This window comes from Eumetopias jubatus, unplaced genomic scaffold (genome assembly GCF_037043125.1).
Source record: "Eumetopias jubatus isolate StellerSeaLion01/CBP00866 unplaced genomic scaffold, mEumJub1_p1.0 scaffold_7, whole genome shotgun sequence".
Taxonomy (NCBI): domain Eukaryota; kingdom Metazoa; phylum Chordata; class Mammalia; order Carnivora; family Otariidae; genus Eumetopias; species Eumetopias jubatus.
The window spans coordinates 134,622,095-134,646,235 of record NW_028274813.1 but is presented as its reverse complement, the minus strand read 5'-3'; the positions used below and the strand labels follow the sequence as shown (position 1 = coordinate 134,646,235).

At 47.9% G+C, this 24,141-nt stretch overlaps 1 protein-coding gene across 1 annotated transcript in view; it reads left to right on the top strand.

The window, feature by feature from the left end:
• IGF1R (insulin like growth factor 1 receptor) overlaps positions 1-24,141 on the top strand; it is a 289,241-nt gene that overhangs the window by 257,500 nt on the left and 7,600 nt on the right. The window contains exons 12-20 of the mRNA XM_028122787.2: positions 336-472; positions 946-1,105; positions 4,793-4,895; positions 5,442-5,512; positions 9,189-9,418; positions 9,738-9,848; positions 13,362-13,521; positions 17,481-17,610; positions 23,340-23,474. Coding sequence (XP_027978588.1) covers positions 336-472; positions 946-1,105; positions 4,793-4,895; positions 5,442-5,512; positions 9,189-9,418; positions 9,738-9,848; positions 13,362-13,521; positions 17,481-17,610; positions 23,340-23,474 — 1,237 coding nt within the window. The remainder of the gene's footprint in view (positions 1-335; positions 473-945; positions 1,106-4,792; positions 4,896-5,441; positions 5,513-9,188; positions 9,419-9,737; positions 9,849-13,361; positions 13,522-17,480; positions 17,611-23,339; positions 23,475-24,141) is intronic.

Sequence of the window (24,141 nt, the reverse complement as noted above, 5' to 3'; positions counted from 1 at the left end):
GGAGAAGCCAAATACCAGAAATAAGTTACTCAAGCTGCCGGGATTTTCCTTTCCGACTGTACTTGATACAGGAGGCTTTTTCTGGGGTGGGGTGAGGGGGCGCGGTTGCTGAGGGGAGGAAAGGTATCGTGGCGTCTTGAGACTCACAGGTCATTACATTGCTTGGATTCCAAACCCTATGCTACGTGTGAGCAGCCAGCTTTGGGGGAGTATATGTGGTCCCCGCCCTCAGCCCTGCACACACAGACTGGGGGAGGGCATGCTCAGGGTAGCCCCCCCGGGGGGCGGGGGCGGACCCGAATCCAACTTTATCGTTTGTTTAAATTGTTGCACAGAAGGAGCAGATGACATTCCTGGGCCGGTGACCTGGGAGTCGAGGCCTGAAAACTCCATCTTTCTAAAGTGGCCGGAACCTGAGAATCCCAACGGATTGATTCTAATGTATGAAATAAAATATGGATCACAGATCGAGGTAAGGCTGGCACAGTGGTCCACAACTGGGTGTGTCTCCATTCCAGTTGATAGCATGTGCCACAGGTCACCTTCTGGTTAGCTGAGGACTTAACCCCATATTTTATGAGGACTTAAGTCCTTCGACTAGCTCCACACTCTTTGAGGAGAATACTCAGAGTATATGAGGAGGGGGGCTTGTTCTCCCCCTTAAGAAACTACTTTGTTACCGAAAACGATCGTTCGGCATAAGCCAGAAAGAAATTTTTCTCTTTCTGGCGCTCTTTTTGATTACCAAAAAAAATAGATATATATTTGGTTAGAACTTGGGAGTGTTTACAGTTACTGGAAGACTGCCATTCAACACTTGGTTTCTTCCCTGTTATTGCGAATCGGGATCACTGTCAGGTGGGACGCGCGAGAGATGGGACGGCAAGAGGCACCCATTTCCCACGTGCTTGTGGGGAATTGGCACTTGCGTTTTATTTTCCCCAGGATCAGCGGGAATGTGTATCGAGACAGGAGTACAGGAAGTATGGAGGCGCCAAGCTTAACCGGCTCAACCCCGGGAACTATACGGCCCGGATCCAGGCCACCTCTCTCTCTGGGAATGGGTCCTGGACGGATCCTGTGTTCTTCTACGTCCCGGCCAAAAGTAAGGCTTGGGGAAGGAGTAGCTGGAAGATGCAGAAGCAGGTTGGCCGGGCTTGGGTAAAGCCTGGGCTGTCGGGGCTCTCCCTGACTTTCTGATTTTCTGTCAGAACCAAGTTGGCCAGGTTTCAGGAGGGTCACACTTCTGTCAGCACCTCATTTGGGAGCTCGAGCAGGGGGAGCTGCTGCTTGGAGTTCCTACCTCATTTGATGGTCAGGGAGAGGGTCTAAGCCCCTTTTGGGGGGGGGGTGGCGTCAGCAAGAGGCCTTCGCTCTCAACTTGTTTTATGTGTGAAGCATTTTACAAAGCGCCGAATTGACGATTCCACCTCTTGTCCGATTCGGGCAGCTGGTTAGGGCTTGGATTTAGGGCTTAGAATCCTAAGGGGTGACCAAAATCTGGGGGCCATCTGATCCAGCCTGTTCCAGGGTAGGAGTCTTTGTAACGGCATCTCACACTGAGGCACTGTCCCCTTCACTGCCTGTCAGTAAAAATACAGATGCACTTTCAAAGCACCAGCACACATCAAATGCACACAGCGCTCACTGTCTGGCACAGAGACTGGGCCATGTTGTCATTTTATACTCAAGCCGTTGACAAGACAGAATTCTTAGAGGACAGTACTAGGCCAGGATTTCAGATTTGAAAACTGGGTTTTGTAAAACGTGTAAGTACACCACGGGCCCTATGCTTCCTGGGCCGAGAAAATGCAGTATTTTATTTGGTGACATAAGTATTCATTATTTCCACATTGAGTTTCTGTTTCTTATTAGAAACCCAGTTTTTCAGATGATTTCATGTTCAGATAATGGGATCTAATTTGGCCTAATACTGTTTCGCACTGCCCCACGTGAAAGAGCAGTCCACCGTGCTTACTGGTGCCACTTTTGGGTCCATTGGGTGGTGCTCACGTCCGTGGTCCCTCCTTGGGTCCAACATCTGTGCTGCCCTGAGCTGGCGTCTGAGTTCTTAAATTCAGGATCCAACCAATCCAGCCGTCCACCTGGTTAGCGCCTAAGAGTCAAAGACAGGTATTTGAAAATCCTAATAGTACAAATATCAAAAGAAGGGTGGCGTGCATAGAATTGCAGACCTTGAGGTAACATTTTATGAGCCTAAAACTGCGCCTGAGTTCAGGTTTTAGGGGTAAACAGATCGCTCAGGCAGAGAATTCCATCAGCTACAAGAGTCTGAATTCTCCATGGGGCCCGCTAACCTGCTCTCGGCAGCGAGCCTCTGCCACCCAGTCCAGTGCTAGAACCTTCACAGTAATGCCTAGAACCCTCTCCAGAGCTGTGGCTGGCTTTCCCTTCTCCGCTGTTCTCTTTTTCTCTGCTTCCATCCCGTAGGAACAGAGCCTAGGTTTAGAAGTGTAGCATCAGGCCGCAGTCTTTGAAATAGGAGCCTTGGCTCCTCTTCGGAGGGGACACGCTCCCATTTGCTATTGCTACCCCGTCTTTAACCCTGGGAGTGCTGGGGTGCCGCTGGGAACCCCGAGAGCCCCTCTGGATGGACTCTTTCCAGCAGAAGTTGGCACATACTGCAGGAAAATGGAATCTGCATGCCTGCTTTGCTGTTTGTCCTTATGTCAGACAAGAGTCTCCTGCTACAGCGTAGCCTCTTTTCCTCTTGTTTAATCCTCAGAGGAGACGGAAGCTTTGCAAGCTTTCTGGCAACCGCTGTCCTAGGAACCCTTCATGCGCTTGAATGCTATTAAATGACTCTTCAGACTTTTCTTCTCCAGACTAAATAATCTCCAGTCTCTTGGCCTTTTCTTGTTGCCCAGTCGCAGAGACCAATTTTCTAGCCATTTCATCATTTTGCTCCTCTCCGGCTCTGTTCCAGTTTCTCCGTGTCCCCACTGAATTGTGAAACTCAGACAGAACATGGTACAACCTGACCAGTAGGCTAAGTGATATGAATGTAAGTAGTAGTCCTTGGGAAGAAAAACTAAAACTCAGCTGGCTTCCCAAAGGCAGTGAGAGTGTTTTCAAGAATTAAAAAATGCAGGAGATGCATCCATGTTGAGAGTGATCTGAGGAAAGTGTCCTTAATTTTAAAAATTAAAATAGCATTAATAATCCGTAAAGAGTCATAATGATGATGATGATGATTTTTAGGGGCAAAATAATCACTGATGCGTGACTTCTACCGGGTGTCACTGGGTACCCAGCGAGTTGCATCGTTTCCGCATAGACATCTCGACTTGGGTGTCCCATGAGTGCCTCCCACTTCCATGAGTACCAGAACCAAAATCAGGGTTTCTGCCCTCAGAGTCTCTACCTATCTCTTTTGTTCCCAAGGTCAGTCAGTGGCGCCATGATCCACGCCCCCCACGCAAGCCTAGAACCTTACATCCTCCTCTCTCTCTCTCTCTCCAGCCACCCATTTCCCATTCAACCCCATTGGTTCTGCGTCTTCTGTGTCACTGAAGTCCTGCCCCTGCTGCCACCACCATTAACTCATGGCCCCTAGGGTACTTTCCGTGGGGGGTAGGTCTGAGCTGTGGGAGCAGGAAAGGTCCCAGGACCATGGCTTCCCTGCTGTCTGCGTGACCCTGGGGAGGACAGTTGATCTCTGTGAGCCTTCTTCATTCGTAGCAAAGAGGCGGTGGTCTCTTTGTGAGGTCTGGGCTGGATAATGCAGAACACAGCCAGGTCCCCTCCCGCCCCCTGGAACCTTCCAAGACGTGGCCGTGCCTGCCTCCTCCATTCAGGCTGACCTCAGGCACCGCCATCCCGACATACACAGATCTGCTCGGCCCACTGCGGGGCCCAGAGCTCACACTGGCTCCCTTTCATCTGCAGAATGAGGTTCAAACTGCTTGGCTTGAACAGGCCCCTTGGGAGCCAGCCCTGCTTCTCGCCAGTATCATCTCCAGCATTTCCTCTGCACTTGCAAAGCTTCCCCGACTCAATTCTCTCCTCCCCCTTCCTCTCCGCATCCTTGCAGTGTGGGCGGTCCACCTTTTTAGTTGTTGTGCCACCTGGGAACATGCTGACTTGTGGTTTCTGGCAGAGTCTGCAGCAGCATCCCCGGTGTCCAGCCTGGCACCTGTCATCTAAGTGCTGGTGATGGTGATGAGCAGATGTCGCGGTCAGGCTTGTAACCAGACCCTAATGTCTGGGGAGAAATCAGAGCAACTTTGGCCAGGGGTGCCATCCAGTTAGGTGTTTTTAAATTGTCTGTGGAACTGTCTTAAGACAGGTAAAGGTCAGTATGGCGTACTAGGACACCAGTTGCATACCAAACAGGTTAAATAATACGTTTATGATCTAAACACAAGGGTCAGTACAGCTTGAGCTCCCTACAGGTGAGAATCCATTCATTTTAATTTTGCAAATGTGTGTGTGTATATGCATGCACTAGTAGTCATTGAATTGCATACAAAGATTATTTTACTCGAGCCCACCACTTGAACTGTTATTTCAGAGTACACTGTACTTTAAAAATGAGTTCACTCCTCTGTGTGCACTTGTCTTTTTTTTGTTTGTTTCCAAATAACTCAGAGGTTTTTACTGTTCTATCTGACACTGTTTACCTTCAGAATTCCTAGTTTGTGATAGGGCAGTAAAGGAATTTTCGGGGATTTTTTTTTTTCATACCTCCAGCTAAAACAAAACAAAGCAAACAAAAAAACGACCAGCTTGCGCACCTAGTGATATTTTATCATTTCCCTTGTTTCTGCAGTAACATATGAAAACTTCATCCATCTGATCATCGCTCTGCCTGTTGCTGTCCTGTTGATAGTGGGAGGGCTGGTTATAATGTTGTATGTCTTCCACAGGAAAAGGTGAGTGACTGTGAAAAGTTCAGACACCTTGTGTGGCTGTGCTGGTCTGGTGGTTTGAACCTGAGTGCAGGGAAACGTGAGGATTTTGAGGAAGTATTTTATGGATTGGGAAACCTGATTTTCCCATCAAATGTTCCTCGCAGGAAAAAGAGAACATTTTCTAATGATTCAGCAGCAACAGAACATGTGTATTGGGGCCAGTACGGTTCATCCCCTCGCTCACAGATAACTGCTGCTCGTGCAGAGATTTTTCCAAACACCGGGCCCAGCCTTTTCTGTCCAGTCAGTAGGCCTTTCAGTTTCTGATGAAGTAAAGAAACAAGTGTTTCATAAAAAGCTTTAATCCGAGGCCCCTGAAGAAGCCCAAGGACGTGTTAGCAAGATGGCTTCGGGGCCCGATGAGAGCCGACAGGCAGGAACTGTCCCCTCGCTCCCTTCCTCTGGATATCCACTTAATGAAACAGGACAAATAAAACTGATAGCGCAAATGTGACATGTGCGGAGATGGGTTTTTTTTTTTTAACCTGAATTTTATCCTTTTGACAGAAATAACAGCAGGCTGGGGAATGGAGTGCTGTACGCTTCCGTGAACCCAGAGTACTTCAGCGCCGCCGACGGTAAGTGGCTAAGCCAGGGTCACTGCCTGGGGACATCCCAGATCGGGGAGCTTTCGGGAGTGTGGCTAATTTAGGGGGAAGAGGGTTGCATTATTTTGAGGAAACTTTGGCCTCAAAATACGTCTTAGTTAACACTTTTTTTTTTTTTCCAAAGTTTTCAGCAGTTCACTGAGTATGTTGAAAATTTTGGGACTGTGCGGAATGCCCCAAAGAAAGACAGGCTTCAGAGATGACTGGTCAGCGCAGTAATCAATTTGCTTAATCGCCTAAAATTTTATGCTAGAATGACCAAAGCTGTTTTAATTGTTGACATCTAGTCAGAGGGTATGCCGCAGCTGACCAGACCGTCCTCTTCAACTTGTTTCAGCTTGAGTTTGGTGTCGCTGTGACTGTCTTTGATCACTCATGGCTTCCCTGCGTTTTTCTGTCTTGGAGTTCTTCTGTTCACCCCCTCCTGACTGGGATCACACGATTTATACCCTCACGGCCCATTCACATACCCTCGGGTAGTAACTCATGAGGGCCATTTAGTTCAGTGCCCGAGAAGGTCTGACTTGGAAGTTGGGTTGTACTCCATGGATATTTCTTTTTTCTTTTTCTTTTCTTTTCTTTTTTTTTCCTTGTTTGCTGTCTCTTCTCCCTCGTGGGCTTGAATCCAGAGCTTTCAAAGTCAGTCAGCGTGGGGCATTGGTCCTAGCACCATTACCTGGCTCTTTGCTGGGGGCTTTTATAAATGCCATCCCATAGGTCCCTACATCCCTGTAAAGTGGCTTTTCTTAGGCCCACCTGTGTGTAGGTGAGGCTGGGAGGTGCAGAGGAGAAGCTTGCCCAGGTCACATAGTGAGGCAGTTGAGAAGTCGGGGTGACACAGTCTCTGGCATCTTGTGGACAGTGTGATGCCATCACCGTGAGGTGAGCTCCTTGGGGCGGGTGGGGAAGCTGACCCACAGGAGTATCTGGATTGGGTTCGTCAAGTGAATGAATAAGTGCGTGAAATCGGGTTAGATGCATTTAGAAAAAGTGTTTGCCTCTTTCTCGGCTTTCGGTGAAGTGAAAGTCGATGTAAATGTATGGGAGATAGGAGATAGATTCATGATTATTCTGATTGATTATCCTGATCAAATGAAAAACTTAAGTAAAACACTTTGACACTCAAAAGCACTATATAAATGTGTAAAGTTTCGCTGTGATTTCTTTAATAGTTTCTAATTCAGTTCTGTTTACCGTAAAGCCAATCAAAAGCAGCCTTCCCTGAGTAGGAGGAATCAAGTGCAGAATAATGACATTATTCCTGATTCTCTAAAGATCTTTATTTTTATTTTTATTTTTAATAGGCACATATATGTTTTATTTTTAATAGGCACGTATATGTTTGTATGTACATACACACACACACACACACACACCTCTGTATTCCTATAATTAATGTATGTATGTATATAAGGCATAGAGAACATTCTGGAAGGATACACAACCAAACTTAAAATAGTAGTTACTTGTGGAGAGGATCTTTTTCCTTATTAAAAAAAAAGATTTTTATGCATTGTTTGTATAAATGATAGCTTTTTTTAAAAAAGTAAGGTAAGGAGTCATCACACACCCAATGGAATTTATGGGGGAAATGCAAAGCCACTTTCCCTCTCTGTAAAGATGGAATAAGACTATTCCAGAGACTTTGCTTTGCTTTGAAATGAAGCGCAGGAGACGGGCATTTGTAGTTTTGACTACGAAGCATCCAGGAAGTTTGGAAAGAGCATTAATACGATAATATCAGGCAGTACTGGTGAATTGAATTCAAATTGTGTATCTTTCCAGACCTACTTTCATAATATGCCTTGATTCTTCTTTAAAAATAAAATAAACAAAACCCCAACTCATTGTCACCCAGGCCAACAGGTAGGAACACCATCACCTCATTTGAACTTAATTTATTTGGCCTTTTGACAAGCACCTTATAGCTAGTATCTCAAGGGGTAACAAAATGACATTGCAGTTCGCAAATGCTTTAAAAACTCCTTTCTCCAAAAGCTAATCTGCATGTCACCATTCTCCAGAGTACGCCGAAAATCCCCTAGAGGGAAGTGCTGATAACGTTGTGCCCATAACCTGAGGCTGGCTGGAGGGGTTTAGGACTGCTAGTTCAAGTCAGAGCTGCTGGATTGAATTTAGAGAAAAGGATTCAAAGTATTGACTTCAGGGACCTCCCAAGGAAGGAATGTGATTGGTTTTAACTCTGTTTTTTATGGTGTGCTACATAGTTAATTCTGATTAAAAGCAAGCCTGGATTTTCAGAGATAAATGGATAGAGGCAGTGTCTCTTTATACTTTCTGAGGGGTATTATGAGGAGTCTTATCTACAGGCTTGTCTTGCATACTTAACTCTCCTAAGCAAGCATCAGCCTCTTCTCCGGGGCTGTGTGGCACCTAAGCCATGCAGAGGGTAGACTTCCGTTTATGAAATTCCAAAACATGTAATGTGAAATCCAAAAATGTGTATGAGAGAAAATTCTAGATTGATTAATATAGGCCATATTGGACACTCCTCAGAGATGTAATTTAGTTTTCATTCTGCCCATTCGGGTTGCAGGACGGATCCTCTGTTTTGTTTTGTTTTCTTTCTTTCTTCCCTTCTCCCTCTTTCTTTCTCCTTCCTCTTTCTTTCTCCTTCCTGCCTGCCTGGAATTACTTATTTAATTCCTTAAACCAGACTGACCAAAAGCCGGGGCTGGAGAAGTCCTAGTTGGGCTCTGTCTTAGCATGTCCCACCACCGAGCCCCTCGCACCCTGGTTGTGGGAGGTCCCTGAGCTCACAGAGCCCAGGCCAGAGCCCTGGGGACACCCCTCTGCTCATCAGCTGTCCCTCCACCCTGCTCACCACTGAATGCTCCTCGGGGCCAGAGCTCAGTTGTTTCTGTACACCCATCAAAGACACCCTGGGGTCTTTGATGAGGCTGGAGACACTTGTCTAGATGAGAACAGTGCTCCCAATGGAAATATAATGCCAGTCCCATATGTAACCTCAAGTTTTTCTTGTGGCCATATAAAAAAAAAATGTATAAAAGAAACAAGTGAAATAAGTATTAACGATATGCTTTATTTAACCCAACATATGCAAAGTATTATCAATTTTAATATGTAATCAGTACAAAAACTATTGAAATATTCACATGATTTTTTGTGCTAAGACTTTATGGGTTTTGGGGGGTTTTGTTTTTTAAAGTTTTATTTATTTAAGTCATCTCTCCACCCAATGTGGGGCTCAAACTCACAATCCCAAGATCAAGAGTCACACGCTCCTCCAACTGAGCCAGCTGGGCACCCCTAAGTCTTTGAAACCTGTTGTGAATTCTATACTTAGCACATCTCAAATTGGACTCATTTGTGGTTCTTCTTTGCTGTTAGTATCCTCAGATTATCGCAGAATCCTTGAAGACTTGAAATACCAGAATTTTTTTAAGATTTTATTTACTTTTTTTTTTTTTTTTTTGAGAAATACCAGCATTTGACCGTATTGCTGCCTGACAGAAATTTGGGGACAAGCTGCGTCATTGTTCCCAGTGTTCTCTGTGGGCTTTAGGAAGTGGCATCTTGTGTTCTTTGGTTTTCCCCCAAAAGCACGTTCTGCCCAGGGGATCCCTTGCCTTACCTGGCTCAGTTCTGGTTTCTTCTTCTCTAGTGTACGTACCCGACGAGTGGGAAGTTGCTCGAGAGAAGATCACCATGAGCCGAGAGCTGGGGCAGGGCTCATTTGGGATGGTATACGAAGGAGTTGCCAAAGGCGTGGTTAAAGATGAGCCGGAAACCAGGGTGGCCATTAAAACAGTGAACGAGGCCGCGAGCATGCGTGAAAGGATTGAATTTCTCAATGAGGCGTCAGTGATGAAGGAGTTCAATTGTCACCATGTGGTAAGAGACAGCCCCAGGAAGCCAGAACCTGACACAGGGAGAACCCTTCCCTGGAGCCTCGCAGGGTGTCTGTGGCCTCACCTGGGGAGTTTGGTGTCTTCCTCCACCCCCCTGGCTCCCACCTTCCGGAGGCTCCCATCACCTCATGGTTGCCCTTAGACATCTGTGCATGGGAGGCAGACCCCGGCCAGTGGAGCCCCCTGGGGCCTGCCCATCTGGGCTCTGCAGGTCCCAGCACCAGACAGTTAGAGAAGCGTGGGAGGGGACAGTCACGGGTAACCCTCACCCTCTGAGTCCTTCTCTTTGTCATTCCTCCCAGGTGCGGTTGCTGGGCGTCGTGTCCCAGGGCCAGCCGACGCTGGTCATCATGGAACTGATGACACGGGGGGATCTCAAAAGCTATCTCAGGTCTCTGAGGCCAGAAATAGAGGTCAGTTTTGGTTTTAACCGACTTTGCACGTTATCCGTCCCTTCCCCCAGGAGATACGGCGTCTTTAAATTTACTTACTCTCAGCATCGAATGTTTCTTGCCGCATGCTTGGTTGTAGGTCCTTTATGTGAAAGATTTCCCTGACTAGAGGGGGCCCTGTGAGCTGTTGTGAGAGGCACTTGCCATTCCTCAAGTACCCCCCTCCCTAATGCCTCCGTGCGTCTGTTCCTGCATTCCCTTTTCCACCGCCAGTTACCTCCTCCACCGCCCGCGCTCCCTGAACCTCCCCCCCCCACCCCCCACCTCCCCGGCCAGGAGGAACCATCTCCTCCGCTGACTTCTCTCCTAGCATGGACTCTCTCCTCTCTGGTCCCTGAGTGGATTCCCCTCCCACCCCGTCGTGTTCGGCTTCTCACCCCAGGGAACAGCCACACCCAGTTTAGGGTCAGTGTTTGGGGCAGGCAGTCTTTCCATAAATGCTTGTCAGAGTTCAGTGTTAGATGGATGCGATTCTTGTGCCGGGGTGGTCTCCCACCCAGCTCCATGCACAAGACAGCCTCTCCCTCATGAGCCCCCTGTCTACCCACACGCCCCTTCCCCCCACCCCACACTGTCAACAGCCTGCGCCTTGGAGACCGGGAAGCCTTGTTTCTCAAACTCTGCACCCGCATTTCAGGCCCAATTCTGAGGCAGACTGATAATCGCCTCAGCTGCACAATCTCTGCTTCGTCTAGTAAAAAAGATCCATTTGTGTTATGAGCTTCAAAGTCTAAACCGGCTGAAATCCTGTGCAATTTTTCATTAGTCACCATGGCATCTCCCCTTCTGTGGCAGGAACCCACAGCCAGCTTTTTATCATATGGAAGCATGACTTGAAAGTGAGGAATTCTAAGAATAAACCAGTAGACAAACACTTACAAATAATCCCAGCAACATCTGCCTTTCATTGGGCCACCTCGGTGCGTTCAAAGTCCTTACTTTCTCCCTGACTTTGCTCCAGTTGAGTAGGCTTTGTATCTGCTTGCCCCTGCCAGAATCCTTCCCTTTCTCTACCCTTTTTGAATTTCTACAGCTTTTCTCTGCTTGAGTTTAATCTTTTGTTTTCTTTTAATCTCCAACTTAATTATCCCCTATGTAGTAGTTCCTTAATTTGAGCTCTGAGCACCTGTTCACATGTGGCTTCCTTTATTCACAGCAGATGATGCTTGTGGTTCTGTGAGGGTCACGAGGCCGAGTGTGGCCCGGGGCACCTGCGAGCAGGGTACAACACACCCACCCTCTGCTCTGCCTCCGTGGGTCCCCAGCTCCCCTGGATCTTAATGCCTTTTCCTGGCTCACTTGGGTCATTCACAAGCCAGAGTGAAGGAAAACCACTTGATCAGATGGGCGGCTAGAGATGCATGGCAGTGTATTTCTTATCAGATTCATTCAAGGCACCTCTGAAAAGTATGGAACCCTCACTCCCTGCGTCCCCGACTTCAGGCACAGAATAAACATTTGGGACACGTCTCAGTCCTGGCTCTGCTGTTTAGCTGTCTGCCGTCCTCAGGCAGCCGCTGCGGGCCTCTGCACCTCGGCTCCTCACGTGTAAAATAAGGGGGTTGGACAAGATGATTATCCAAGTCCTTTTCAGATCTAAAATTCACTCTTAGATTTGTCAGATTTAAACTTGTTCTTCCGAACTCATGTCAAGTATAAAAATATGTATGCTTGTCCTGCAGATTCATTATATTCTACTTGGCATCTTCTCCCCAAGTGAAGATTTGCTCATTTACTTTGCTAAATGTGGGTGTTTGTGTATACATGTCTTCAGTAGCTCTGAGCAAATGAAAGATTTCCGCTCTCTGAAATGTCTGAAAGAACGGCACTGCAGCACCATGAGCTGACAAAATGGCAGCCCTCTCCTCCGATATTTACAACCAGGTTCCTTTCATTGAGTCTGTTTTTCGTATTAGTTATGAATGACCACTTCTAGTAAACACATATACTTAATACTCCACAGCTTAAGTATCATGAGCATAAACTTAACATTTCACCAACAGATTTCCTAGCATACCATGCATATCTAGAGCCCCGAAAAGGTTAAAAGGCATCGGTGGGTCTGGGGGGGCAGGGGTTATGGGGGAAACAGCTTGTCTAAACAAGGTTCCTGTGTAAAAGAAAGTGGTGGCTCAGGCTTACCCTTGGGGACGTCATGTCACTTCCCCAGGAAACTCAGTGATAAGTATTTTAAATCACCAGAGACAGTGTTAATAGTCTCTTCAGAAGGTAAATGTATGTCAAGCATAGGGAACTAACCGGGAAGTACCTGGAGGGTTGTTACCCTGCTTCTAGAAGGTAGCTTGCAACAGAAACTAGCACGTCACTGGACAAACCCAATCTCCACCAAGCACGGACCCTGTCCAGGGTCAAGGCCCTGGCAGGCACTTTCCATGCATGGTCCCAGCTCGTCCTCCCAGCGGTGATGCCACCCAGGCATGTTCTGCCCGTGGTCCACAGGGTTTGAGCTGGGAAGGTGGCATGTGGGACCTGTCAGAGCAACTTGGCTTTGCAGTGTTGTAACAGATGCTCTGTAGTCAGGGAAACTGAGGTATGATCTATTGTGCTAGCACGAGCAAGAGGTGGTTAGCATCTAACCTGTGGCAAGCTGATTGGCTTTGTATTTTTTTTTAAGGTTAGATTTGGGCACGTGTTTTTATATAAACTTTTTCCCAAATGGATTAATTATTATTATTTGGAGGCATTGCTCTTTAATTCTAAAGCCAGTATGTTGCCCTCCTCTGCAAAAAAAAAAAAAAAGGAAATGCTCATCCATGTTCCATGTCACCATTTTATATTCACCCCCCTCTGGAATAAGCTTCACCTGGACTTAAATGGCAAGTGCCTGTTTTCCTTGGTGCCCACGGAAAATAATAATCCAAAGAATGCCACATTGTAGGGTGAAAACATCAATCTTGATATTTTTGTACTTTAGAAGAAAGTTGAAGAGAAAGAGAAAGATCAGATAATTTATAACAATGCTTATGTGGGAAATAAAGCATACAGTGTCCGTTTGGGAGATACATTTGCTTATTTCCACATAGCCTTTGTAATATTCTCTCCGTGCTTTTGCCTGTACTTTGATTATAGAAATAAAAGGAACATATGAACTAATAAAAATTTGAGTAACCAAGAATTTATAATACGAGAAATTGTTAGTTTCACTTTAAATAATTTTTGCCCTACCCAAAATAGAAAATGCTGGTCCCAAGTTGTGCTAATTGGTGTTTCTCTCTGCAGCTTTGTGTGATGTGGTCAGTGAGCAAGCGCATGACTTTACCACGAAGCAGATGCTATGGTCTCCATAATAATATGTTCCTTCTGAGCAAGTCCTGCTTCTTAGCAGAATGACCTGTGGTGCTCAGATTGAACAAAGATGGATTTGCACACCCTGAAAGAATGTAGGGTGGGAAAAGCTCCTTCAATTCTCACCTGAGTTGTTTTTTTTTTTTTTTTTTTTTTAATCTCCAACAGAATAATCCAGTCCTAGCACCTCCAAGCCTAAGCAAGATGATCCAGATGGCTGGGGAGATTGCAGATGGCATGGCATACCTCAACGCCAACAAGTTTGTCCACAGAGACCTTGCTGCCCGGAACTGCATGGTGGCCGAAGATTTCACGGTCAAAATCGGAGGTGTGTTCTTAGCTTTCCAGATCTGAGCAAGAACTCAACTCACACATGTTTCAGGGACCAAGTTGGCATTAGCCTACCTGTGAAGAGGTTTTCCAGTGCATCCCATGAGTACAGTCTTGCTCTTGGGAATAATGTGGCTATCTCTAGTTGATAGTCAATCACAAACCTGGCCGGGTTGGCTCAAATCCCGATAGCACATGTGGGCACAGTGAAACAAGTAGTGGGCAAGGATGGGCTGAGGCCATGGTCCCTGAGGTGGCCTCTCCCAGCACTTGAGGCATTTCTTGGCAGAAAAGTTCTAAGCATTGGTTACAGAAATAATTGAGGCAACATCCTCAGGTTATTTTGACCTGGGAATAAAAGTCGCCATCCAAACTACCAATATTCCCCCAATATTCCCAGCCGAAAGGAGCTTTGTCTTCCCAGTGGTCCATGGAGTTTTCTAAGAGGTGAGGTCCCCTAATGGTGAAGGCACCTACACAGAGCAGGAGCAGTGACAGGGACGTGGCAATCCCTGTGACAGGGAGGTGGCAGTCCTTTATTGGGGTTCACACCCAAGTTGATCGACCTCTAAACTCTTGACCTGTTATAATACTTAGCTGACCAACCTGCTGGTTAGACCTCTTATTGCCACCACCCACTCAAACACCAAAAAAAAAAGGTTGGATTGCATTTCTGGCCACTAGTTAGAAATTCATTTCAGCCTTTAGGTTCGGACTTTGCTTTGATCTTTTAATCCTGATTAAAGAAAAACAGAACAAGACCCACGTACAACCTCGGGGCTGCTCAGGAAAACACCTGCTCTTACCAGAACCTTTATCTTCCTACTATGAGATGATGATGGTTCAGAAAAACATCAAATATTTATCCTGAGAAACTGTAGGGGACACTTTACATTCAAAATCTATTTAAAATTAACCTCTTTGACTTTGCTGACTTTCCCAACACATAAAAACAGACACAGAGAGTTAGACAAAATGAGGGGGCAGAGGAATATGTCCCAAACGAAAGAACGGGACCGAATCACAGCAACAGAGCTAAACAAATCAGAGATGAGCAATATGCCTGATAGAGAATTCAAAGGAATCGTCATAAAGATACTCACTGGACTTGAGAAGAGTGGAGGATCTCATTTGAGACCTTCAACAAAGTGATACGAAATATACCAAAGAAGCAATCAGAGATGAAGAACTCAATAACTGAAATTAAAAATACACTAGAGAGAATAAGAAGTAGAGGAGGCAGAAGAACAGATCAATGAGCTAGAAGAGAGAGTAATGGAAAGCAACCAAATGGAACAGGAAAAAGGAGAGGTTAAAGGAAGTCAGCGACACCATCAAATGTAACATTCACATTATAGGGATTCCAGAAGGAGAAGAGAAAGAAAATTTATTTGAAGAAATAATAGCTGAAAACGTCCCCAAACTGGGGAAGGAAATAGACCGAGGAAGCAGAGACAGCCCCCAACAAAATCAGCCCAAGGAGGTCCACGACAAGATACATAATATTAAAATGGCTAAAAGTAGTGATAAAGAGAATTTTAAAAGCAGCAAGAAAAAAAAAAGAAAACAGTTACATACAAGGGAAACCCGTAAAACTATAAGCTGATTTTTCAACAGAAACCTTGCAGGCCTGAAGGGAATGGCATGATATATTCAAAGTACAGAAAAAATAATAATAAAGTAAAATAAAACTAACCTTTTTGTCTAGCTCTTGAGCTATTCTGGAAATGCTCACCTTTCCTTAGCAATAATTTTTTTCTTTAGCAGTGATTTTGAATGAACTATTTTGGCCCTTTAGTTGTGAACAATGAGTATCCTCTCCAGAATAGTTATAAATGAGGGGTGATTTTTCATTTGTAGGAGACAGAGATGATGAATGGAACCACATCATAAAGTAAACATCCCTTAGTCATCAGAATTACTCAGGAGCCACCAGTGTGTCCCTGGATTTGGCCCTTTGAAGCATCCACACATCTGGTGCCCCTTGAAGCTCAAGAGGCTGTCATGCTCCAGGGTTTCCAAGGAAGAGCCTCCCTGGCTGCTGTCTGGGCTTTGTTTGTGCTTCCTGCTCACTTCCCCCTTCCCTTTCCATTCCCCTCCCTTTTTCATGGGGACTCAGATTGTTCCCACAGAGATGCTAACCAGCTCCCCTTCCCCAGCACTAGGGAACCCGGAAGGCCTGAGCTTAAATCCTGGTTCTGCCAATAACAGATAAGACTCGGGCCAAGTGCCTTAAGTTCTGTGAGCCTCAGTTTCTGTCCCTCTGAAATGGGCATGCTGATACAGCAGACCCATGAGATGGTGGGAAGAAGTGGGTGCAGGGAAGCTCTAAGCGCATGGCTGGCATGGGGCAGGTCCTCAGTAGATGTTTGGTTCCTCCGGCCGTTGGCATCGTGCTTCCTACCCTCTCCCTGGCACATGCAGGAGCTCGGGTCAGGCTACTCTCTTCCTGGTTTCACATCACAGTGGGAGAGCTATTGTGCCACTTGCCATTTGAAGTCCAAGTCAGCAAGGACCATATTTGCCGTTTAACCAGGCAGCACATTTATCGTGCCGTTTTCTTTGTACTTATGGTTTTTCTCACTAAAATTTGAAATTTTTCTTTTGTGTTAAGAAATAGCTTGTGTTCTTTTTCTGGGATTTCCTTTTTTTTTTTTTTTTTTTTGTCCTTTTTGTGCAAGTAAAGGCAAGTCTTCTCATTTGCATGTCCCTGGATTAATTCTGAGATAAGATTTCAACATTTCATTTTTATTCTTCACTAGGGTTCAAAAACCCTGTTTTTCCTATGCCCAGTGTCTCATGGATTACAAACATGACAGGTAATTTTACCAGAGGCAGTTCGATGGCCCTCAGCTCAGTACAAGTAAATTGTGTTGGTTAATGTCCGAGGAACTTTATTCCCTATGTTTGCTTTGTAGCCTCACCACTTTGTGGCACAGTTAGAGACATGAATGAACATTTTAGAGGGGAGAGCAGCCCTTTCTCCTGGGAAGGTGAACGGAAGAGTCCCTGTAAGAAAAGGTTGTATGATTGAGTGGAAAATCAAAATCTGACAAAGAAGCAATAATTTAGGATTATAAAGCAAGCCTGCCATCAAATGTAATTATGTGACATCTTCTAGAGACATGGAAAATGGAAGAAATTTTCAAAAATGAGTAGGAGTATTATGTTGAAAAACATTATTGAGTAATAGCTCCAGGGGCCTAGTAAATAGCATCTCCTAGGCATCTTACTGGGTACTTTTTTTCCCTGTGAATTTGTACTTTCAATATTTTCCCCCATATTAAGCAGCAAAACTATTTTATTTCCTCTGGCAGTGGGGCAGTGCTACCGAGTAAATAAGAGTCAACATGCCCTTTTTTATTTCGCCAGGTTTTAAAACCATATATAAGTCACCTTTGGTCTACACAGTACATATTTTCTTGATAAACTGTAAGACTTGATAATGTGTAACTGCTTCTCATTTTAAATGAATAAAGAAATTAACTATTTATTTGGAATTAACTTTTTTTAAAAGATTATTTATTAGAGAGCAGGGGGAGGGAAAAAGGGAGAGGGAGAGAGAGAATCTCAAGCACACTCCCTGCTGAGTGCGGAGCCCAACTCGGGGTTCCATCTCACGACCATGAGATCATGACCTGAGCCGAAATCAAGAGTCCGACGCTTAACCAACTAAGCCACCCAGGCTCCTCTGGAATTAGCTTTTTTAAAGAGTCAAATTATAAACATTTGAAAGCCAAGATTTCTTGGTATTTCTTTGTCATGTGATTAATCAGTTATGCCTTACTGATTCTGCCTTATACAACTGCAAACACTGAGGTCCAGCCTCCTTAAAGTGCGGCTCCCCCTTGGATGTGGGTGTAGGGCCCTCCCTTGCAGCAGGGACGGGACATCTTTGCTTCTGCCCTGAGAGCTGCTCAGAGTATGTCACTCTGGCGCCTTCTCTCCACCTTACAGATTTCGGTATGACGAGAGACATCTACGAGACAGACTATTACCGGAAAGGAGGAAAGGGGTTGCTGCCTGTGCGCTGGATGTCCCCCGAGTCTCTCAAGGATGGAGTCTTCACTACTCACTCCGACGTCTGGTATGAGAGACTTTTCCTATACCACAAACCCGGAGCCCTTCAGCCTCCACAGATCCCATTGGCTCAGTCTCAAGGGCTTTATTTTTCTCCTGTTTTCTGTTCACTCTTACCCCATTTTGAGCTTCGGCTAATAAGTGTTATGTGGGCCACACTGCTGTGTTGTCTAAGGGTTCCTGTTGTGGGCAGGCTAGCTGAGGGCATTTGTGGGATCTAAAGAATTTATAGGACCAACATTTCTTTCGATCCTTAGCTGCTCACTAAGCGGCCAGGAGCCCTGGAGACAGGGCACTAGGAGTCCGAGAATTTCACCTCTCCCCTGCCTGCCTGCTCTCTTTCTCTTTCCCAACAGCCACTGTGTGTGTGTGTGCGGCTGCCTTACCTAATTAAAACTTCAGATTGCAGACGTTACTTTATTTAGACCCAAAGCTCACAAGTCTGGATGTGTTTTCTCCTTCCCATCTGCTGTCTGTCCTTTTTCCGTGGGCACCATCATCGTTGACCCAGGCGTGGTATGGAAAGCAAAATGTCTTCCTTAATAATAAATGTATCTTGGTGTCAAAAGCTTACCAGCTGAGGAGTGCAGAGGACTCTCAGTAGTACTGTTCATTGTGATTCATCAGCAACATTGTAGAGAGGAGGTCAGGCTCTAAAATACAACTGAGGTCCTTGGCAGGCCGAGGTCCTGGCACATCTACCTTCTAGCACATCAGCTAGTTTCTTGGCTGTCCTCTCAGGAGGTCCCATTGCTGATGTGTTACAGAAATGATATTGTTTACTCCAAATGCCTGGATGACCACATAGAGGAGCTATTTAAATAGTGACCGACATCGTCTTTTTTTATAACCTCGTGAACCTTTCACAGTTCGAGGGCCTTGGATCTTACTTTGAAGACAGGTGCAAATTGGAAATAGCATTTGAATATGACCCGGCAAAGCGCGATTGCCTCTCGAGTTCACGTAGGAGACCTGTTTTGCAATCAGCCTGTCCAAGATACTTATCTCTTTGCTGTCAAGTCAAAGTGCTCACCGTCATTTTTAGATGTAGAGATGATGGGGGGAGGACAGGCCTGGGTCTGTTCATGTGTCTGATTATTCTAGCCTCCATACCTCCAAAAGCTCCGAGGTCAGCTTACAGTGTGATAAAATAGAAAAAGCTGTGAGAGTCAGGGAAAACAAGGGGCAGAATAGGAAGATAAAACTAGAGTTATTAATGTCTCCGGGCTAATTTTGCTCAAAGTCTGGTTAGCAATGATTGCGACAAGCAGCAACGAAGGGACATATAATGCCAGTGTTCTCCCACTTGATGGCATGGATGTTATGAACCAATAATATATTTATATAAACAAGAGTGAGTATTTGGTATTCATTCCATTCAGTGTCCAGGCATTGAGTACTTTAGATTTTTGTTTTTTTTTAACACAGCCTTTGAGGGTAACTCAGGTAGGTAGGGTAGGCCAGCCGGGACGTTGGTGAATATGGAAGGTTTCTCAGCTGCCTAGAATTTAAAGCTTTCCCTGTCGAAAGAATGGAAATCATTTTTTTAAAGGCCTTTCTTCTTTTTTTTTTTTAAGATTTTATTTATTTGACAGAGAGAGTGAGTGAGCACAAGCAGGGGAAGCAGCAGAGGGAGAGGGAGAAGCAGACTCCCCGCTGAGCAGGGAGCCCCACGGGGGGCTCGATCCCAGGACCCCGGGATCATGACCTGAGCCAGAGGCAGACGCTTAGCTGACTGAGCCACCCAGGTGCCCCAATCATTTTAGAATGTGTTCCATAGCATAGTCATTCCTAAACAGTTGAAAATCTAGAAAGAGAGACAAAGAATTTTATTTGACTTTGTAAAGGAGACCCAGAATCTCAGTTTTGGGCGGTATCCCTGTGGTCACGTCCAGCCCTCAGGTCCCATCCATGGCACCTTTGACAGCTAGTTGTTGAGCTTCTGCTCACATCTCTAGGGACTGCTTACTCCCTCCCTCACAAAAACAGACCACCCTACTTCTTAAGACATCCTTGTTCTTTGCAGGTCTTGCTCCTATTATGCCTACATCCGTCTCTTGGCGATACCTGCTGACCCTTCTCTGTGGCACAGTGCGCACCCTGCTCTGGTTTTGATAAGATGGGCCTTGGAGTCACAAGGAAGTAGTCACTTTTCTCTAGTTTGGACATTTCCATATTTTTCTGTGGCCCTTTGAGATTTTATTTCCAGGCTCTTGGACACTGTGTTGGCTCCTTCTACAGCTCCTCGGTAGCGCTGTATCCCAGCCTTTGGGTTAGAAGACACGAGTGTGTTCCCTTCCTGGGCATCTGGATCAGCCTACAATAGTCTTCATGTCTTGACTCACTAAGGTTTCCAAACTGCCACAAATATCGAGGGCTGGTTGCACGCACTTATAATCATTTGCTTCTTTAGTGGCTAATGAATGAGAGCAGGGAACGTGGATCTCTCTGTAGGTCTTGAGTTGCTGGCGGGTGGGACACTGACCCGATCCCGTCTTGGTGTGCTGAGGCGTAGTTGCTTAATGCTGACCCCAGGCAGCACTGGCACTGACCTGTGAGATTCACAGCAAGTTGTCCCTTCTCTGGGGGAGAACAGTGCTCATAATGAGGAAAGGTGTCACACAAAGGCATTTGTCCAGTGTTTCAGGAAGAAATGTGTCCACAAAATTCATGACTTGGTTTTATATGATGGCATTAATACCAGTGCCACATGGCAAATTACCTGCTTTGAAAAACACATGGGTTTTGCCTATTTCTGATTGGCTGTGTGGCCTTGGTCAAACCATGGGACGTCTCATCCCAAACGATGGGCTTTGGTTGCTCCATCTGTGAGGTGAGGGGTGAGGTGTGTTTAGGAATGTCTACATGCCCTACAGGGTCTGCAGGAGCTTGATCAGTGTTTAAACGGCCCCTGTGACAAGTGGTGATGCCCCAGGGGCCATCCTGGTGTTGGGTAGAGATGGTTCGGCCTCCGTCCATTAGACTCCATACAGCTGGTCACATCCTGTGAAGGATGACCAGACTCCAGCATTAAGTGGCCCTCGCTGACAAGCGACACGGATGTCACACGAGAGTCACTCCAGGGAAGGCATCTGGGGGAGAGCCGGGCGTCTTACCTGCTGTGTTATTTCACGGGTGTGATCACGAGGACCTGATGAGGCTCAGGACATGCTCGGCGTGTGCAAGAACAGGGTGACTGGAGACATGCTCCCTGTCCTTGAGGGGTGAAGTCTTACGGGGAAGAGGAAGCGATCCTGACAGGCTAGAGTCACGGAAGCCTAGCCGGAAGAGATGGAGTCGTAGGGCACCCTAAAGTATGAATTGTCACCGATGGGGACATGAGGGTGCAGGTTCCAGGCAGTGGGAATGTTGTGGGGGGTCGGGGGGGGGGAGCCCTGGCGGCAGGACTGGGCTCGCTGCCTGTGGAGGCCAGCAGGACTCCCTTGAGGGAATTAGGGTAGAGAGAGACCAAGTAAGGCCTCAGACCAACGTTGTATTAGGGGCTTGGGCCTGATCCTTCAGGTTCTATGAAGACATGTAAAGCTTCTGAAGGAAGCGTGTCACAGGAGCGTGACCTGGCACTGTGTTTTAAAATGTTCACGTTTGGGGCGCCTGGTTGGCTCAGTCGGTACGCTCCTTTCTGCCTTCGGCTCAGGTCGTGATCCCAGGGTCCTGGGATCGAGCCCCGCATCGGGCTCCCTGCTCAGCGGGAAGCCTGCTTCTCCCTCTCCCTCTGCCCCTGCTTGTGCTCTCTCTCGTGCTGTGTCTTTCTGTCGAATAAATAAATAAAAATCTTAAAAAATAAAATAAAATAAGATGTTCATGTTAGCTGGAGAGTAAGGCAGTGGAGTCAGGTGCCAGCACCCAAACGGGGGGTACTGTTGGCCCGGTGAGGGGGACCACGGGCACGGTGCTGGGCCCCGACGAGGCCAAGGGATGGAGGACCTGGGGTGGACTGCTCAAGTGGGACCAGAAGAGCAGGGCTGCGGGACAGGCGTGAGGTCGCAACACGGGAAGTTCCTGGGTAGCCAAGGGGCCGGGAGCTTGAGGCCGAGCACCCGCGGCAGAAAGGGTCGCTGCGGGCGCTGGTGAGCAAGGCCGGGCTGCTGCAGCCTGTGCAAGGCGTGTGGCTCTGCGAGGGAACCGTGCTCTCAGGTGACCCCTCAGGCGAGGCCCACAGCCAGTAAAAACAGCAAGCTTGTCGTTTCCTGGGCTGTCCTGCCTAGCCGACGGGACGGTGAGGAGCCGTAGCCCCGCGGGACGTGTGTGTCTCCCCCCACTCCCCCGCCGCCGAAGCTGATAGAGAAGCTAGCTGCCCTGGGCCCCAGCCTCCAAACGCCGCACCGAGGCCTCTGGGTCTTTGGCTTTTCTGGATCTCTTGTGCAATACTGAAGACTGTTTCTTGGTCACTGGAAATTAAAAAGGATCTTGGCTGGGTCAATCCTCCGCTAAGATTCTATATTTGTGTCTCACATCTGCTCTTAGTACCAATTTGCACAGAAACCTTTTGTTCATGGCAAAGGAGCTATAGCTGAGGCAATGAATAGAACATTCTGGTACAGAGTCGGAGGCACTCCTGGCCCGAGAGCTCTCCGTGGGAAGTGCCGGGCCCCAGAATGTTCGGTGCGGCTCTGCCCGCGCCCCTGGCCTTGCCGGGTTCCGTCGGAAGCCCCTTGGGCCGTTGGCTGCTGACGAGCCTGCTTTATTCTGCTGAAATGAACCGAATGTAAAGGCAAATAGGCCGAGGAAAATGTGTGCAAGATGGCAGCGTGTGTTGGGAAGTCACCTTTATTTTGCAGATTACAGCATCGCTTTTTTCAACATTATCCACCTGAACTTTCTATGTGCGTGTATATATATTTTCATTTGTTTTCCAGTAGTTGGATCTTCTAAACCAACAGGCAAAACTGCATGCTTGGCAGAATTGCTCACTGCTCCCCTTGCTGAATTGACTCCTCAGCCCCTTTTGCGCCTGGGCTAAACCCTGCTTAAGGATGCCTGGCGGCCCGTGAGCCCCATAACCAGCCAGTACTGCCCTCCTCGCTTCCCCCCACCACCCCCCGTCCTGAGACTGAGCCTTCCACAGGCCAGCCGCAACCCCAGCCCCCGTGGGGCTTCTCTCCCCACCGGCCCCACCGGACCTGGGAGATCCCCGGTGAGCTTTCCAACACTGCACACCAATGAAATGAGAACTGTGATCCAGGACCCCAGGCATCGGTGTGTTTTAAAAACTCACCAGGAGACGCTACTCCGCAGGCAGCACTGAGAGCTCCTTGCGCACAAGTTTCCACAGTGGGGGAGTGCGTGACGGGCTTGGCTGTGGCAGGCTGCATGCGAGCCCACTATACCAGGGTCCCGGCAGGGCTTGGGGATCTGCCTTTGATGACAGGATAGAGCACGTTTGGGAGACACTGCCCTGCCGGCGGCCTGGCTGGGGCCCTCAGCTCAGCTTGTCTGGCCTTCACGTGAGCGTGCAGGTGCTTCCTAGCCCTTCGGGGGACCCGGCAAACCCCCTCCACTCCGGCTTCCTCCACCATGCCTGGGGGCTGCGTCTCCTGTGCGGGGAACATGAGCAGCAACCGCAGAAGACAGTGCCGGGCACACTGCAGGAGGCGCTCAGCTGCCGCTCAGCGGACAGTCGCTTGGCACCCGGGGCCGGGGGGTGCTGGGCAGGCAAGGGCTGCGTGGTCTGCCCTCGGCTTTCTGAGCCCTCACGTTTTTCCCTGTGTCCCGTAGGTCCTTCGGCGTCGTGCTCTGGGAGATCGCCACGCTGGCCGAGCAGCCCTACCAGGGCTTGTCCAACGAGCAGGTCCTTCGCTTCGTTATGGAGGGCGGTCTTCTGGACAAGCCGGACAACTGCCCTGACATGCTGTACGTACCTCCTGGGCCCCCGCCGCTCCCCCTCCCAGTTCCCTGATCAGTGACCCCCGGGGGCGGGGGTGGTGAGGGGTTCTGAGAGCCAGTCTCTCGGGCCCTGCAGGTGCCGTGACGGCCAGGAGGCCGTTTAGGAGTGGGTCATCCTGATGGCAGGAACCCGTGCCTTCGTGGAGCTGCCCCAGTTTCACCCCATCTCCCTTATGCTTCTGGTTCCGATGTAATGGCTGGCACTGAGCGCGATGGTGGCCCGCGCACGCCGCCGCCACAGGGGCTCCCTCGGGTTTCTTCCCTGCTAAGTGCTGATGAAAGTCCTAAGCCATGAAAACCACATGCTCTCCGGAGCTTCATGCAGTGACCCAAGGGGCACCTGGCTCGAGGTTCAGCTGACCTCCCTGCAGACACAGCCCTGGGCACGCCCAGCTTTGGGCGCTGGCGGTTTGGCACTGGCACTTCTTTTTAACAAAAAACATTCAGCGTCATGTTCCTGAGATTTGTCCGATAAGGGCAGAGCGTCCATGATGCGTCCTGGGCCTCACTGCTCGGCGTTCTTAGGACCCCTCTGTTGGCGGAGGTCAGAGCTGCGGAAGGCAAAAGGGCCGCGTTGTCTGTGCACAGGAGGAACGAGTCAGAGGAGGGTGCGAAGGTGTTCTGCGGCTGGGTC